Genomic DNA, 15,439 nt, shown 5'->3' with positions numbered 1-15,439 from the left:
ACTTTTATACCGAATAAATCTATCAGTTTCACAGATGTTAACTTCATTTTCTGTTGCTGCTAAACATACTGCTTCAATGCAATACAGTGCATGTAATCATCCTTTAAATTAGTGATAGGTGAACCTCAAATAAGTCGTGGTTTGAGTTTGGGTCATAGGAAAATGCCAAATGTCTGTCTTCTTTTCTTGAGATTATCCATACTTTCTGAACACAGTAAACCTAGAACTCCTGAATTAGCCAGTGGAATGACCTGTTTCAGCCAGATCAGCCCCCTGCTATTACAGGATTGTCCAAGAGGTCATTTCTAATGCTTTCTCTATTGCTGTTTTAAATGATCCAAGTAGTGGGGTTCCACCACCTCCATCGGGTGACTTCCGCAGCTTAATTCATCTGAATGCAAAAACCTGGGGACCTGCTTTTCTTGCTTTTGCTCAGCCAAAACCCCAATTGGAGCTTTTATATCACTGGGAGCGTTGAGTAAATACGGTAGATTATAACTCTAATCATGGGGGCATCATTTGAGCTCCCTGCCTCGGGTGCCAAAATGTTGTGGGCCAGCCCTGCCAGCAGAGGGATTTGCATGTGGTAGAGCACTCAGACAGGAAGAATTGTGGGAAGTCTGACAGCATGACATGCACTGCACAAAGCTGTTGGTATGTAAGCCAAAACTAAGGAGACACCAAGTCATGCCTGCCCTTTCCATCCGGGGCCCTGTGCGGGTGGGCATGGGCCTCATTTTTAGGTAGCATGGAACAGAGTTCTTTTGTCCTGGCTTGACTTTATGCCAGTATGCAGCTTCTTAGGTGAAAGCTGTGTCACTAATATGTGACTTGTGGGTGTGGAGTCTTGGACACCTAAAAAGAAAATGAAGAATGTGCGTATCCTGCTTTATTACTGGATTAGTCAATGTTCTGACAATTAATTCTGAAAAATGAAGCTGTGAAGTGTTCCTGTTGTTAGACTGGTCTTACAGCAGGATGGAGACTGGCTTAAGCCCCTTAAAATGGGCTCCCACTGGAGTAGCCACAGCAGCACCCAAGGAAAAAGTACAGCTTCTTTTCTGGGGTGGGGAGGAGAGAAGATTACGAGAGAAAAAAAAAGAATGACTATGTGGTATTAGCTAAGTAATGCTGTTTCCAGTACCCAAGCCCAATAGCAGTGTTCCCTCTCATTTTTCCAGGCATGTGCGAATGTGCACCCCCAGTAGAAATATGTGCTGCCAGCTGCTGCTGTTTGTATGTGCTCTGCAAATCAGCTGAGCAGCATTTGAATCTCTTCTGGGTGGCTGCCCAAGTGCTCAGCTTAGAGGGAACAATGGCCTGTAGGCCCCAACATTGCACTGTACACTTTAGAAGACTGGAGCAAAATATATGATATGGGTGTCAGCCTTTGCTAGAGGTGTTTAAGTCTCGGCTTGACAAAGCCCTGGCCGGGTTGATTTAGTTGAGATTGGTCCTGCCTAGAGCAGGGGGGCTGGACTAGATGACCTTCTGAGGTCTCTTCCAGCTCTATGGTTCTATGATTCATTGTCAAACTGAATTACCCATTACTGCATGAAATGCGGTTGCTTTTGAGGGAGGAAATGTTCATAGGCAAAACTTACGCATGGACTGGGTTACTAGAGAGTTCCTCCAAAATTATGTATCTTTTCAAGTGAGCTGGACCCAGGCCCTTTGTCTGACCATTGGAGCAATGACCATTCAAAATCTAACCCTTGCAATTGGCCCTGTATTTACAATGGGCTGAACCAAAACTCCATAATGGAAACACTACTGATCTTCAGGGATCTGGCTGCAGCTCCAATTTTGAGGCTTCATCCCATGTCTCCGTTGGGCATAAGACAGAGTTGCATCTCTGAGGTATCATAGCTTGGCCACAGCTGTTTCAGAATTTAGTCTCTTGAAAACAGATATTTTAGAATGCAAAATGTGTGCCAAGGCAGATGTGACCTCTGTTGTGTATAGCCAAGTATGCTGCATTCAGAAAATAACAAAAAGTCCAGGTGTCTTTCAGGCTGCAATCACTATGGCCTCAGAAAAGAATTACGGAACTGAGTGCCAAATAGTCACACACATTTATAGAAACTTTTCTTGTGCCTGAAACTGAATGTATGTAAAAATAAAGAGAGTCCGATTTCCTGTCCTAAAGCAGATGGCACTCATTCTTGAATTTCTTAGTCATTCATAAAATGGCTAGGTCCCATGGAACAATCTGATTGGCTGGCAAAGAGCTTTGTTATTACTGGTCAAAAGTCCTTAGCCAAAATATTTAAATTACCACTTTAAAGGGCACTGATACATTTAATGGTCTATCACTATTAGTTGTACGTGCCTCTCTGAACTTATTGCATGCAGATTTGCAGTTCTAGGACTGGACTCATCTCAGGACCCATATGTAAAGCCGTGGTAGAGATCATCCTTGAATCAAGGAATTGCCAAGGAAAGAACGACTAAATAGATGTGCACCTCAGGTGCTGGAAGCATATGACTGACATGGGCTACATAAATTTTGGACCAGTTTGGGGGATGAACCCAGGTTGCAACATTTAGGTCTTGACTTCAGAACCTCTAATGCTCTTTAGATCTGGAGCTATTGCTGTAATGAAGGTATGCCCTCATTTCCCCTCAGGCATTAGGAGGTGCTTTTCTGTAGGCACTTCTTAATGCACAGAGCTGCACATGACAGCTACAACATTCTGACTGGATATACAACACACTTACTTTCTTTACCTGTGTAAAAACTGTCATCCAGGAATGTGATGTCATAGTGTTGATAGATGTACATTAATGTCAGCCTATGGACGAGAACATAGAATTTCAGTGATAAACCACCTTGGCTCCATTGACATGGTCTCACGAGGGGATTAGTGATTAGTGTATTCAATTATCATACTCTTCAGTGATATTACTATTAAACATTTACATAACACCAGAAATATGCATGGTGCATGCCTGAGATTCAAAGGACAGGATGATCCCTGGACCAAAGCGTTTGTAATCTACAGTCCAGATTGCAATAGCCTCAGTCAAGATGAATATCTTAAATCACTAGTACCATCCAATTTAAGCAGACTTCTTGTTGTATAAAGTTCTACTCTGTATGCACAGTGGTATCAGGATCAGGTCTTAAATTAAGCAGTGGTAGAACATGAAGTGAACTGATAAAGGAGCGTGAATCTGAGGGACTAGTTTTAAAGCAAATAATGTGTATCTTATATGTCAGGGACTCTCCAGTATTCAGTAGTTGCCATCCCCAAATGCTTTGAGAAAGGTATAAGAACCCATAGTAGGTAGAATTAGGATAATTTGCTCCCCTCAAAGATTCTGCTTAAACCCTGATCATTTACTGTTTTAAGACCCAAAGCATGAGACTTTATAGCCTACACTTTTTTTCAGCATTAACCACTAAAACTCTGGTACTCCTAATATCCCTAAATGTCTAATTGTTCTTTGAATCTTGCAACTGAGCAAAAGAGGCCTAGCAGACAGCACAGAAGAGGTGGGCAGCTGTGGAAAGGAAGGTTAAAAAAATCTGTGTCTGGATTCAAAGGAAGAGAATGGAAATGCTTGGTGCACAAGAACGGGGACATCAAAAAGCAACACAGAAAAATAGGAAAATGACACCATGAAACAAGATGGGGACTATACATAAAAGGACAAATCCTCTCCCAAGCACAAAACCAGAGTAAAAATTAGACCATCCACACAAGCTCTACTTTGGTTTGTGAATTGGCTCTGTCCTCTCCACACCCAGTCCTTCCTCTATGTCCGATTCTTCTGATCCGTGGGCGCACACGTGCAAGAAAATATGATAACACGACTGTACTCCATTTTCAGGAGAATTGTATGACAAGCTGCAAAATATCTTGCATGAAAATGCAGTTTATAACAAGCAGGATTTCTATGGGTCATTAATTTGTCTGCTTATACTTCTATTTCCCCTCTCAATTGCAAGAGAACACTTTCCCTGATGACTCTAAGTGCTAATATTCTGTTCTCCTGGCAAATCCATTGAACACTGTTGTTTTGCCAGTGATTAGCAGAACCAATGTTTTACTAATATGCCCTTGGACATTTTTTACACAATAGTGGTGCATAGTATAAATGACTAGACACAAAGGGATGTTTACCTGTAGTAAAGTACTTGTAAGCTTACTATTTTTGTTTCCTCATGCTTTGCTCTTCAGCAGTCAAACTAACTAGCAGCATTCAGTGAGTATAGTGACGAACAGCATATAAGAACATGAAGAGGAGAAAAGAGATCTACTCAATGTTCCCTTGTCATTTATATTTTCCAATCCCTTTTAATAAAGTGAGATAATTCAGCCATAAAAAAGTTGTGACCTCTGTAATGCTACAAAACAATGATACAAAATGTAAATAGTGCAATGTTTGGTGTATATATATAATATATATTTATATTTTAATATATTATATTTATTTCTACATTAACAGGCTATAAATATTGTGTGCCATATTTGCTTTCTATTTGTGAACCCCCCAGCATGACATTATAGTACAAAAACACCAAATACATAAAGAAACACAGTAGAAATAGCTGTACATTTTAAAAATCTTGCCTATATACAGTGTTATCATTACAGCTCTGGGCTACAAAGAACAGTTGAAAGCCTGTTCAGCAAATAATTAAGTTGAAAAAATCACCACTCATAGGAATTTGAGCTGCCATGTAACAAGTTATTGTTACTCAAAAGTTTATGTGTCAAGTTCTCCACTGCTGTAAATTGGAGCTGTGTCAGTTTATACCTGCACAGAATTTGGCCTTCTATGTTTGGGAAGAACAAGAGTTTAAAAATAAGTTATGAGTTAATTTAAATAAGAGTTTAAAAACAAGTTGCCTCTGAGCCTTAGGTAACTTCTCCTTTCATATCTGGCTGATATAGGGCCTGATCTATTGCCTATTAAAGTCCATGTGAATTACTGGCATGTACTTTCGATGGTATTGAATCAGGCCCAAATTCACTGACTTCACTGGGAAAGAAATACAGCTCATCAGGTCTTACCACAGCAAATGTGTTCTCTGTCAAAGAGAGCAACTGTCAAACTTGTCTTTGTTTAATCCAATCTATATTTAGTCAGAAACCTTTAGACAGACACAGAGCTTAAATCGGAAGTTTCTTTTTTTTGGGTAGGTGTGAGTAAAAAAATAATTCTCAAACAAGAAACCAGAACAGCGATATTTCCTTCCTGGAGCCCAGCCGAAAGGAGAAACAAAAGGCATGGCTGGAGCTTTATTTCGTACAATTGGACGCACAAAGTGCTTTGCTGAATGTTATACCATTGCCTGTAGTCTTAGTGTCAACATGCATTTCAATTGGGTCTCGAAGAGCCCACAACCCAACTTTGTAATCAGAGAAACAAAATAAATCATCTGTACAGTGTGTTGCAACTCAGCATGAGCTACTGATGTCTCTTGACCAAGCATCTTGTGACTCATCGCTGTGCAATTTGCTACATGAAACTCGTCTCCGCCTTGTGAAAGCCATGTCACATTAATGTGTATTTTCTTTATTTTGAGAATGTAGACGTCCTGCGCATAAACCCTGAATACAACCAGTCTAAGAAAAATAGGAATGTTCCGTGTGATTTCCTGTTTGTTCTGTTCTAAACAGGTGGTGAGCTGAGTGGAACACCTGCGTTGTAGGTAAGTGTCTGTGTGCAGCATATTTGAGGTATGTCCTCTCTGGTGCTCAATAGTTCTGTCTCTTCAATGGAATAAACTGGGGTGTCCGTGTCATCAGAATGATATCCTGACTGGTAACCACTTGTCTGGTTTGAGGCTTCGGACATCATGGATTCGTTACTTTTACTGGGTACCAACCCACTGCAAGAGAAATACAAACAGTGTTGAGTTTCCTTTGAAGGCCATCATGAGGCACATCAACTTGTACAAATGGCTCTTCTCCAATACCAGCATGAACTTGGCATAGTGCTGTAGTTAGCAAGGGTGGCTGGTATGTCTACATAAAAACACTTTTAAACACACACTTGATTATAGGAGCAATAATTTCCCCCTTAACTCTCTTGTGACATGTAACATCCTGGGGACATTCTCATGGCAGTGTAGGCTGACTGTGGGATTTAAACTGCGGCCCCTGAGAGGGAAGTGGAATGAAAGCTTGGAAATGTGTCAGTACATTGCAATGTGAGGTTGCATTTGTAATTTCAAATGTGTGCCCTGGGCCCAGAATTCTCCTCAGGTTAGCAGGGCACACGTGGAGCCAATCAGCACAAGTTTCCTGTGTGCTACTGCCTGAAGTTCTAAATAACCATGGCATACAGCACAGTGAGCACTACAGAGTCCTAGGAGCCCACTGACTTGTTACAAGACACAAAGTGAGGCATCCAGTGGGTTATTTTCTACACTTTACATAGCACACTAAGGCCATTCAGAGAAGAGTCTCTGTTTTGAGACAAATCATAGCCTAAGCCTCTTCTAAAATTTCTGGAAACAGATCATCTTATTCCATCATATTTGCTGACTAACCCTTACCTGAAGGGAACTGTCACTTGCTGAGTTCTGTCCCCCAATGTCTTCAGCTCCTCAGATGCAAGAACCATCCCACTGTCTGTCTGATTGTCCTTAAAGAGCCACAGAGATGCCAAAAATGTATCAGATGGAAATACACTCAAAAAAAGGAAAAGTAGCACAAGGAATATGAAGGGACAGAACAAATGAGAGACTTACATCTTGAACAATTTTTACTGCAGGTACTAAGGGCACATCTTCAAATGTTTTCACACTCACAGGTCGGCTTTTTCTTTTACTACCCTGTCGGTAGGGACTGTAAAGAAAAGAATGGGTTTGCTTTTAAGAGCAGTTGTTTGGGTGAAAATGACACAGATGGTATCAGAATCTTCTATCTTTCAACAGTAAAGTAAATTGTCCAAACATACCATGGAAACCTCAACTGAAACAGGGAAACTGACTAGAAACTGGCAAGTTTCTGATCTGTGGGTGCTGAAACCTTGACCCCCAAGCAAATCCTAAGAAACATCTTTTTTAAAACAACCACCTCCTTTTCTGAGTGAAGCTGTAAGTTTTCATTTCCTGGAAACTCCACATAAAAGTCTAACAAACAGAGAAACCTGGATCACAACCATCTTTCTTTGGATTGTACTTTTGAGACTCTTAGCTGGACCTGAGTCAACAACAGCAGATAAAGCAATCTGTCTCCTGTTAAAATGAGGGAGTTGAGATTACATGTTCCACATATCCCCTTTCTTAAAAGCTCTTCTCCAGAATAAGCCCTTCAAGCGGGAGGAATTCAATAACCCAGCGACAAAGAAAACAGCAGTGGCCTACCATGGGGGAAACAGATGTCCAAATCAGCTTAACCTCAGAGTCCCCTCTCTTTACATAAGGGTAATGAAATGTACCTTGTTCCCAAGCTAGCCCACTTAAAACTGAAATGAAAGCTGCAGCAATACCGGCAGAGACCTAAAAAGGGATCACACTTAACTAACCGGGAAAAGAGGCACCAACATGGTTTCTGGAAGAGGAGGAGTCAATGGGACAAAAGGCAGCTCGGTATGCTGCAGTGAGATCCTAATCTGCTCTGTTGTCTGCAAAATGCTTCCAGCTTCAGGAACAGAAAAATAAATTAACCCAAAGTCGAGTTTCATATTCCCTGCTCTGCACCTCTTACAGCAGCACTCCCATTGCAGTTTCTTAACAAAATAAAAAAATGCTGAAGCCCCCTTTGAAATATGTGCTACCAATGTTGGTTTTTTTCCCATTAGTCATTACAGAATAACAGGAAGAGTGGGTTGGGAAAGCCATGTAGGAAGTGCTGCAAATGGAAAATGAGAGCAGTACTTTCAATGATATCAAATGTTTTCATCTTTTAAATATAAATATTATTGACCACCACAATGTTAAAACATGGCATTTAGGTGTGTAGTTATAGTACCTTGATTTCAACTGAAGTCCTTGTAGCTATTATTCTCCATGATCCTATACAAAAGCAGTATAGGGCTTGATCTTGCACCAGCAAAGTCAATGTGAACTTTGTCATTGACTTTGGGGGATGCACATAGTTACCGTTAAAATGGTTAAACTGGGGAAGAGTAGTCTGAAGGGGCTTTCTGATTCTTATAGGAAATCCATCAGTGGATTCTATGTCTGCTCCTGTCTCTTGTACCAAACCCCTCTGAGCCTCTTCAGAGGCAGTAGAAGTACACTGGTACCCATCCCGGGCATCCAGCATCCCAGAGGCTGCAGCAGAAACCACGGAGAGGCCTATGTGAGAACATTCCTTCCTCCCTTCCTCGCATTCTACATGGAGAAGCCCTTTTCTCAGCCCATATGCACAAGCTAGGTGCAGGTTCTGGAACTGGCCTTAAGTGACACTGCACCGTGTTGGATCAGACTGTAAGCTCTAAGCAACAGGAATCATCTATGGTACATTTATACTGTGCCTACCCCAGCAGAGCCCTTATCTGTGACTTGTTGCTACCAGGAAACAAGAAACATATAACAATTGTAATGATCAATAACTGACTTCCATTTGCTATCAGTTCATGGCCCACCTAACAATGTGCTCGTTTTCTGGGTAGAAATATCAGGAGGCTTGTGTAAAGATAGGCTTTTGTTAATTAATCCAATTGCTAGGTCTGTCACTCTTACTATACCAGGGGGTGGTACGAGAACCTGAACAGAACAGCAAAGAATGACTAGACATTTTCTAAGGACTAGCTAACAAATACTGCCCCAGCATTCTGGGCAAGAGACTGAGTTCTTGAATGTGTTGTGGGAAAAATGTAGGTTATCACAGGTGTTTCAGAAGATGAGAAACTAGAGTTTTGCAGATCATCCTATGGAGACCTTATGGATTTATTTTTATCCCTATGGACAAAGTTAAATATGGACTTCAGCTGCTGAAACCTCTTCCTTTCATTTTTCCTCCCTCAACCTGAACACAAGTGCCTAGAGACCACAATGGGATGTTCATCGTATAAAATACCTAATTCCTGCTGTGTAGTCATAATGGAATTTAGGATCGCAGACTTCCTCTTCCGCCATACAGGAAACAGGTGAGGTTGGCAAAGAGAGTCCAGAATCCTCATCCATGTTCAGTGATACCGTTAGAGGAAGGACAATGTAATCTTTACCATCCTGTAGGAGACAGTGAAAAAAAGTCAGAGGAAAACTGTAAATAAGAATTCTTACAATAATATTGAAGCTATGGGGGCTGCTTTATTGGACTGTTCACTATGTTATATTTGCTGACACAAATCAAAAGACTTGAACTTGAAGGGACACTGTCAAAGAGGCTTAGATTATAAAGATAGACTTTCTAATGGTTTTACAGATCTAGACAGGAAATGAAATGTTTACTTTTTAATGTTTTATTTCAGTTACAAATGTAAGCTTCCTGTCATGTTTGAAACCCAAATGACACAATGTCATTTTAGGCCAGGAGAACGGGAAAGGGAAATCAACCATAAACTGAAAATGAAACTGACCTGAGTGAAATAAAAGGCAAAAAAAATGAGCAATAAGTGAAGATAACAAAAAGTTTAAAATATTTCAATGGCAAATAGTCTAAAATGATGTAACAATAAGGATTTTTAAAAATTAATTGTATACAGACAGTGTACCTATAGGATAATGGTATTGTCTAATTTCTAGTTGCTGAAGTCTCCTCACTGATGTACAGAGACAAATTATTTTTACAAGGAATGTCTAATTCATTAAAGTACCAAAGATAAAGCAGTATGTTAAAATGATCATATTCTTGTAAGTAAATTGGCCTAGAGGATTATTATGATCTTTTTTCAAGATTCATTTCTCAGTTGAATTTATATAAATTATGTATACACACACACACACACACACACACAAGTCAAGTGGTAGGAAATCCACAGAAATGAGTGTTTATTTAGTTATTTATATGGTCCCACCAGCACAGTAACTGAACACCTATCAGTCTTTAACGTCTTTTTCCTCCTGGCACCTCAGAGAGACAGGGAAGTGCTATCACTTCCACTTTACAAATGGACAACTGAGTCAGAGAAACTAACTAACTTGTCAGGGGTCCCACAGGAAGTCCCCTGAATTCTACACTGATGTTCTTACCACTGGCATGTGTGTAGTTAACAAGCACCAAGTAGTCAGTGGGAAGTGGGACCTAAGCAAATGAAGTGGGGTATAGGATACAGCTGGACAATCTGAGGGGACAGTGGGAAGCCTGGCTGGGAGGGAGAAGTACACATGGAACAAGTTGTGTTACTATCACAGATCTCTGTGAACCTGGCCCATCCCATCAGCCTCAGCTCCCCCGCTGATGTGGTGTAACGATGGCGCAACAAAGGCACCACTGCTTCATTTACAGAAAATTGTGATATGGGCATGGTATCTATATTCCACGTACCTGACGAACATTGGCTTGCAATAAATTTCCCAGGTGCTCCACTAATTCAGAAAAAGTAGGTCTTTGCTTAGGTTCTCCATGCCAGCAGTCCAGCATTGTCTGATATCTAGTGGGATAGATAAAATCATGACAACGTCAGGGCAATGAGGAGGGCATATTGACCTATTCAGATTATTGCTATTACTATAAAGCATATTTGTAAGTTCTTACATTTCTGGTGTTGTATAGTCCGGTGCTCTCATCCTTGTTCCTTCTTTCAGTCGTCTACAAAACTCCTCATCAATTTTTACACCAGGATATGGCGAAGCTCCTGAAATGATAATGGATGCACTTTTTTTTTTTGTTAAAGAAAACATTTAAAATTCTGGTGCTGATTTTCAACCAAATGATTTGTACATGAAATTACTGCTATGTGAACAAGCCAGGCAATTAGAGAATTTTACATGTGGAAAGTCAAAACTTTCAGAAAATTCTCCCAGAATATTTCACTATTTTATTAACCAGCTCTACTGTTAAAATTAAAAAGAGGTTCAGTGGAAAATAAAAGTGACTTACCTAATGAAAATATCTCCCACAGCAGAATGCCAAAGGACCATACGTCACTCTGAATAGTATATACTCTATCAAAAATTGTTTCTGGTGCCATCCATTTTAGCGGTAATCTGGCCTTAAAGCATTTTAAAAAATAATTAAGCTTTAGTAAGAGACAGGAAGAAGAGAACTTTATTTCCCAAAACTGCATAGTAAAATAGAATAGTTAGCATCATTTAAATTAAAGATTTATTTTCCAAAACTTACATCTCCTTTTCTGACATAATCTGGGTCTTTGTAAATGTCTCTTGCCAAGCCAAAATCACAGATTTTAACCACATTATTCTGGGATAAGAGGATATTACGGGCAGCTAGGTCCCTATGGATGCACTGCAAAAAAGAAGAAGAAAACAAGTTTATAAGTTTGCTGTTGTTGCAGCTCTACTCAGAGAGTTAATCTATTTCACATCTGTGCTGACCTCTCCCTCAGAGGCCAGATATTTCTTAAATCCTAATAAGTAAAATAACCCCCAATGTCAACAGAGTTACTGGTTTTTAAGTGGCTTTTTGATGATTATAATTGACCTGAAAACAAAAGTCTTTCTGGGCCAAGTCCAAACACACATCTGTTTAGCCAATAAGCAGCCATGGCCTTTGAGGTTAGCCAATTAATTATCCCAGGAAGTTGATACAAAACAGGTCAGGATCTCATTACCACAGTTTTACTTTGCCTCTATTCAAACCACATTCCCCATCGCATCTATGACATTTCACCCTTTTTAATATATTTTGGTGAAAAATGTCATACAACAGGACCAATGTTGAGATTATTCTCTGTTGGGAACAAAGTTGGAAAAGCACATCTCTACCTCTGCCTGTGTGACAGCCACCATCTTGGACAATGCACCAGGGACATCCAGAAGTAAATCACTAGCCTCTCTACAGCTTGACCTACAGAAGCAGGCTCTGTAGCTGGGAGGTGTAACCAGTGTTCATGCTCTATAAATCAGGCACAGAAGGGGACACAACACACACCCTACATGACCAGTAGGTTACACATGCAGGATTGTTCTTCGAAAAACCGGTTGAAACTCTCATAACTGGGATCCTTTGGTCCAGCAACATCCATGGTCCGGCATGGATGCTGCAGGAAACAGAGTCCCAGTGGAAGGCAAAAAGTAAGGATCCCTGCAGGGCTGGCAGGGCAGTGGGCTGCCTGTAGGGAGCTGATGGGGGGGGGGGGGGGGGGGGGCTGCCCAATGTGTGATAGTGGGGCCTGCAGGAGTTGGGGAGCTGGCTGGGAGGCCAGCAGCTGAGCCGAGAGGCCAGCAGCTGAGCCGAGAGGTCAGCAGCTGAGCCGAGAGGTCAGCAGCTAAGTCGGGAGGCCAGTGGCAAGGGTCCAAAAATGTCCTCTCCTGGTCCGTCAAAATCCCTCATCTGGGACCAGTCAGGGACTGGGGGTGACAGATGAGGGAGGTGCAACCTGTATATTTTTCAGGCCTTGACAAAAACACTTTTAAATGACTAAAACAAAAAGGGACTCTCCAATATTTCTTGGGAGACTATCTCACATTCTAATACACACCACCATCATCTTATGTGTCCAGTGATCCAGCTTAAATTTTTCCTTTGCATATTACCCAGTACTCTTTTTTTTATGCCTGGTATCACCTTAAACAATTACTCTTTCTTCTTGGTGCTTACAACCTTCAGAATATTTGCAAATGATTAGCTATTGTTTCATCCCATTATAACTAGTTAGGATCAAATCTTGATGGGGCATCTGTACAGGGCTGAAATACTGTGTTTTCTTTGTGTCAGAAGGCCAGGCAGAGATCCACTAAGGGGAAACTGACAATACCCATACATATGCATCTCTTAGACTCCAATGTCTCTGAGGGTATGTCTACACTGCCACCCTAGTTCGAACTAGGGTGGCTAATGTAGGCATTCGAAGTTGCAAATGAAGCCCGGGATTTAAATATCCCGGGCTTCATTTGCATCTTGCCGGGCGCCGCCATTTTTAAATCCCCCTTAGTGCAGACTCCGTACCCGCAGCTACACGCGGCACAGAGTAGGTAGTTTGAATTAGGCTAATTCGAACTACCGTTACTCCCCGTGGAATGAGGTGCAATTCTTCAGAGCAAAGCCCTTTTATTCTATCTTGACTCCATTTATCAGGAATTGGTCCCTAGTTCCTTTAATCTTTTCGCAAAGGTCATTCCCTTCAGTCATTAATCATTCTACTATGAATAATGAACAATGAATCTTATACAAATTGCTAACATTCATGTCACTCAAAGCACCACACATAGACTGTTTCACTTTGTCGTATTAATGGCTCTGATATTTTTGGAGCAATCAGAAAATGTTGTGAATGGTTGCCAGTCCAATGGCAAAATATTACTTCCTTCTATAAATTGGTAAGATTCTTTTCTATGATGGTTAACGGTAAGAAAGATGGCATTTTTCTGAACAGAGGCTTACTTTGCGTGAAGCCAAGAACTCCATCCCTCTGGCCACCTGGAAGCTATAACAGATGAGGTCCTCCATGCTCAGAGGGTTCTTGCAAAGGTCTTCAGAAGCTGCTGAAAGATGACAACAGTCAAACACATTAATTTCACTGACAGACATAATTTAAACTATACTGTCAAACCCGTGATCAGTAGTGAGCACTTTACATTACTGTAAGAGAGATCCATGTTTAAATCTCAGGCTTGATTTTTTCCAGCATTTATAAGAGATGGGAGAGCTGCAAACACAGTTCATATAGTTCCTAGTGAAAGGAAAGCCTTGCACAGCAATCCCAGTGGATGAACTAGGAGTGGAACTGAAGGAAACCCTCACCCTGCCCCATTAGGGAAGAAAGCACCAAGGTAAAAATACTTGTGAATCACAGAAAAATCGGTACTCGAAGGAGAGACACATTTAATCTTGCTCTCTAGTAAATTGGAAGTGTAGGGTCCATAACCACAAATATTAACAGCCCACTCCTTGCTCAGTCCAGACATCATTAGGGTATCTGCTGAGTAAGAACTGCTGTGCTGGGTAGAATGATCTTCCAGAAATTTCACCATGCACACAAAACCCCAGGCCTGCCGACAGGAGGGGGCAGAACAAAGGGGACAATTACCCCAGGGCCTGGCAATGTAAAGGGGCTCCTGGCTGCCACTACTGCTTTGCCAAGGGCTCCTGGCTGCCACTGCTGCTGGAGCGCCGCTCCGCATGACTCTGAAGGCTGGGGGAGAGGGGTGCCATGCTCTGGGCAGCACGGAGGGCTGACTTGCCCTCAGCTCCATCACTTCCATCCTAGGCCCTGCACCCTCTGGAGCATGGAGCCTTCCCCCTCACACACACACCCTGCCTTGGGGCCTGTGGTGGCTGCTGGCTCCACTGCAAAACCCAACAAAACCATATTTCCGTCAATACTAATTGACATGTACAAGTAGGCAATGTAAGAAAATGCTGCCTGACAGCTTTTTAGGGTTTGATTCAAGGACATGATTCAAGGACATTTACTTCGTGTGTTTCAACAACTAAAGTTTTAAGAAAAAAAGTTTCAAAAGAAACATGGATTGCCTTGAAATTATGCATCAAATAAAGTTAAATTCTGCCAAACCTTCCTATAGCTGAACAGTGGCATTGCTCCAGATGAGACTGAGCCCTGCAGCAGCCCCTACCAATGACAAATGGCCCAACACAAAGGGTGCGTCTAGACTGGCAAGATTTTGCGCAAAAGCCACCGCAAAATCTTTGTTTGTGCAAAAATCTTGTGCAAAATCTTGCCGCCTGCCTACACTGGCCGCAAGTATTTGCGCAAGAACACTGACTTTGTACTGTACAAAATCAGTGGTTCTTGCACAAATACTCCGACGCTCCCGCTCAGAGATAAGCCCCCTTGAGCAAGTATTCTTGCACAAGAGGGCCAGTGTAGACAGCCAAGTTAATTTCTTTTGCAAGAAAGCCTGATGGCTACATAAGAACGGCCGTACTGGGTCAGACCAAAGGTCCATCTAGCCCAGTAGCCTGTCTGCCAACAGTGGCCAGCACCAGGTGCCCCGGAGAGGGTGGACCAAAGACAATGATCAAGCGATTTGTCTCCTGCCATCCCTCTCCAGCCTCTGACAAACAGAGGCCAAGGACACCATTTTATCCCCTGGCTAATAGCCTTTTATGGACCTAGACTCCATGAAATTATCTAGCTTCTCTTTAAACTCTATTATAGTCCTAGCCTTCACAGCCTCCTCTGGCAAGGAGTTTCATAGGTTGACTACACGCTGTGTGAAGAAGAACTTTCTTTTATTAGTTTTAAAACCGCTACCCATTAATTTAATTTGTGTCCTCTAGTTCTTCTATTTAGGGAACTAATAAATAACTTTTCTTTATCGGCCCTCTCCACACCACTCATGATTTTATAGACCTCTATCATATTCCCCCCCCTCCCCCCCCCAGTCTCCTCTTTTCTAAATTGAAAAGTCCCAGTCTCTTTAACCTCTCCTCATATGGGACCC

At 41.6% G+C, this 15,439-nt stretch overlaps 1 protein-coding gene across 2 annotated transcripts in view; it reads right to left on the bottom strand.

Moving 5' to 3' along the window:
• Positions 1 to 4,400: 4,400 nt before the first annotated feature.
• The window catches only part of KDR (kinase insert domain receptor), a 46,896-nt gene continuing 35,857 nt past the window's right edge, over positions 4,401 to 15,439 (bottom strand). Inside the window, exons 22-30 of one of the 2 annotated variants that reach the window (XM_075930408.1) lie at positions 13,416 to 13,516; positions 11,196 to 11,318; positions 10,953 to 11,064; positions 10,608 to 10,707; positions 10,398 to 10,503; positions 8,988 to 9,139; positions 6,710 to 6,806; positions 6,515 to 6,603; positions 4,401 to 5,845 (exon numbers count right to left, since the gene is read on the bottom strand). In XM_075930408.1, coding sequence (XP_075786523.1) covers positions 5,626 to 5,845; positions 6,515 to 6,603; positions 6,710 to 6,806; positions 8,988 to 9,139; positions 10,398 to 10,503; positions 10,608 to 10,707; positions 10,953 to 11,064; positions 11,196 to 11,318; positions 13,416 to 13,516 — 1,100 coding nt within the window. In that variant the 3' untranslated portion in view covers positions 4,401 to 5,625. The remainder of the gene's footprint in view (positions 5,846 to 6,514; positions 6,604 to 6,709; positions 6,807 to 8,987; positions 9,140 to 10,397; positions 10,504 to 10,607; positions 10,708 to 10,952; positions 11,065 to 11,195; positions 11,319 to 13,415; positions 13,517 to 15,439) is intronic. The other variant, XM_075930409.1, reaches the window with a different exon arrangement.

Source organism: Pelodiscus sinensis, chromosome 5, assembly GCF_049634645.1.
Source record: "Pelodiscus sinensis isolate JC-2024 chromosome 5, ASM4963464v1, whole genome shotgun sequence".
NCBI classification, from domain to species: domain Eukaryota; kingdom Metazoa; phylum Chordata; order Testudines; family Trionychidae; genus Pelodiscus; species Pelodiscus sinensis.
The sequence above is the reverse complement of the archived record's forward strand: the minus strand, read 5'-3'. Positions and strand labels throughout refer to the sequence as shown.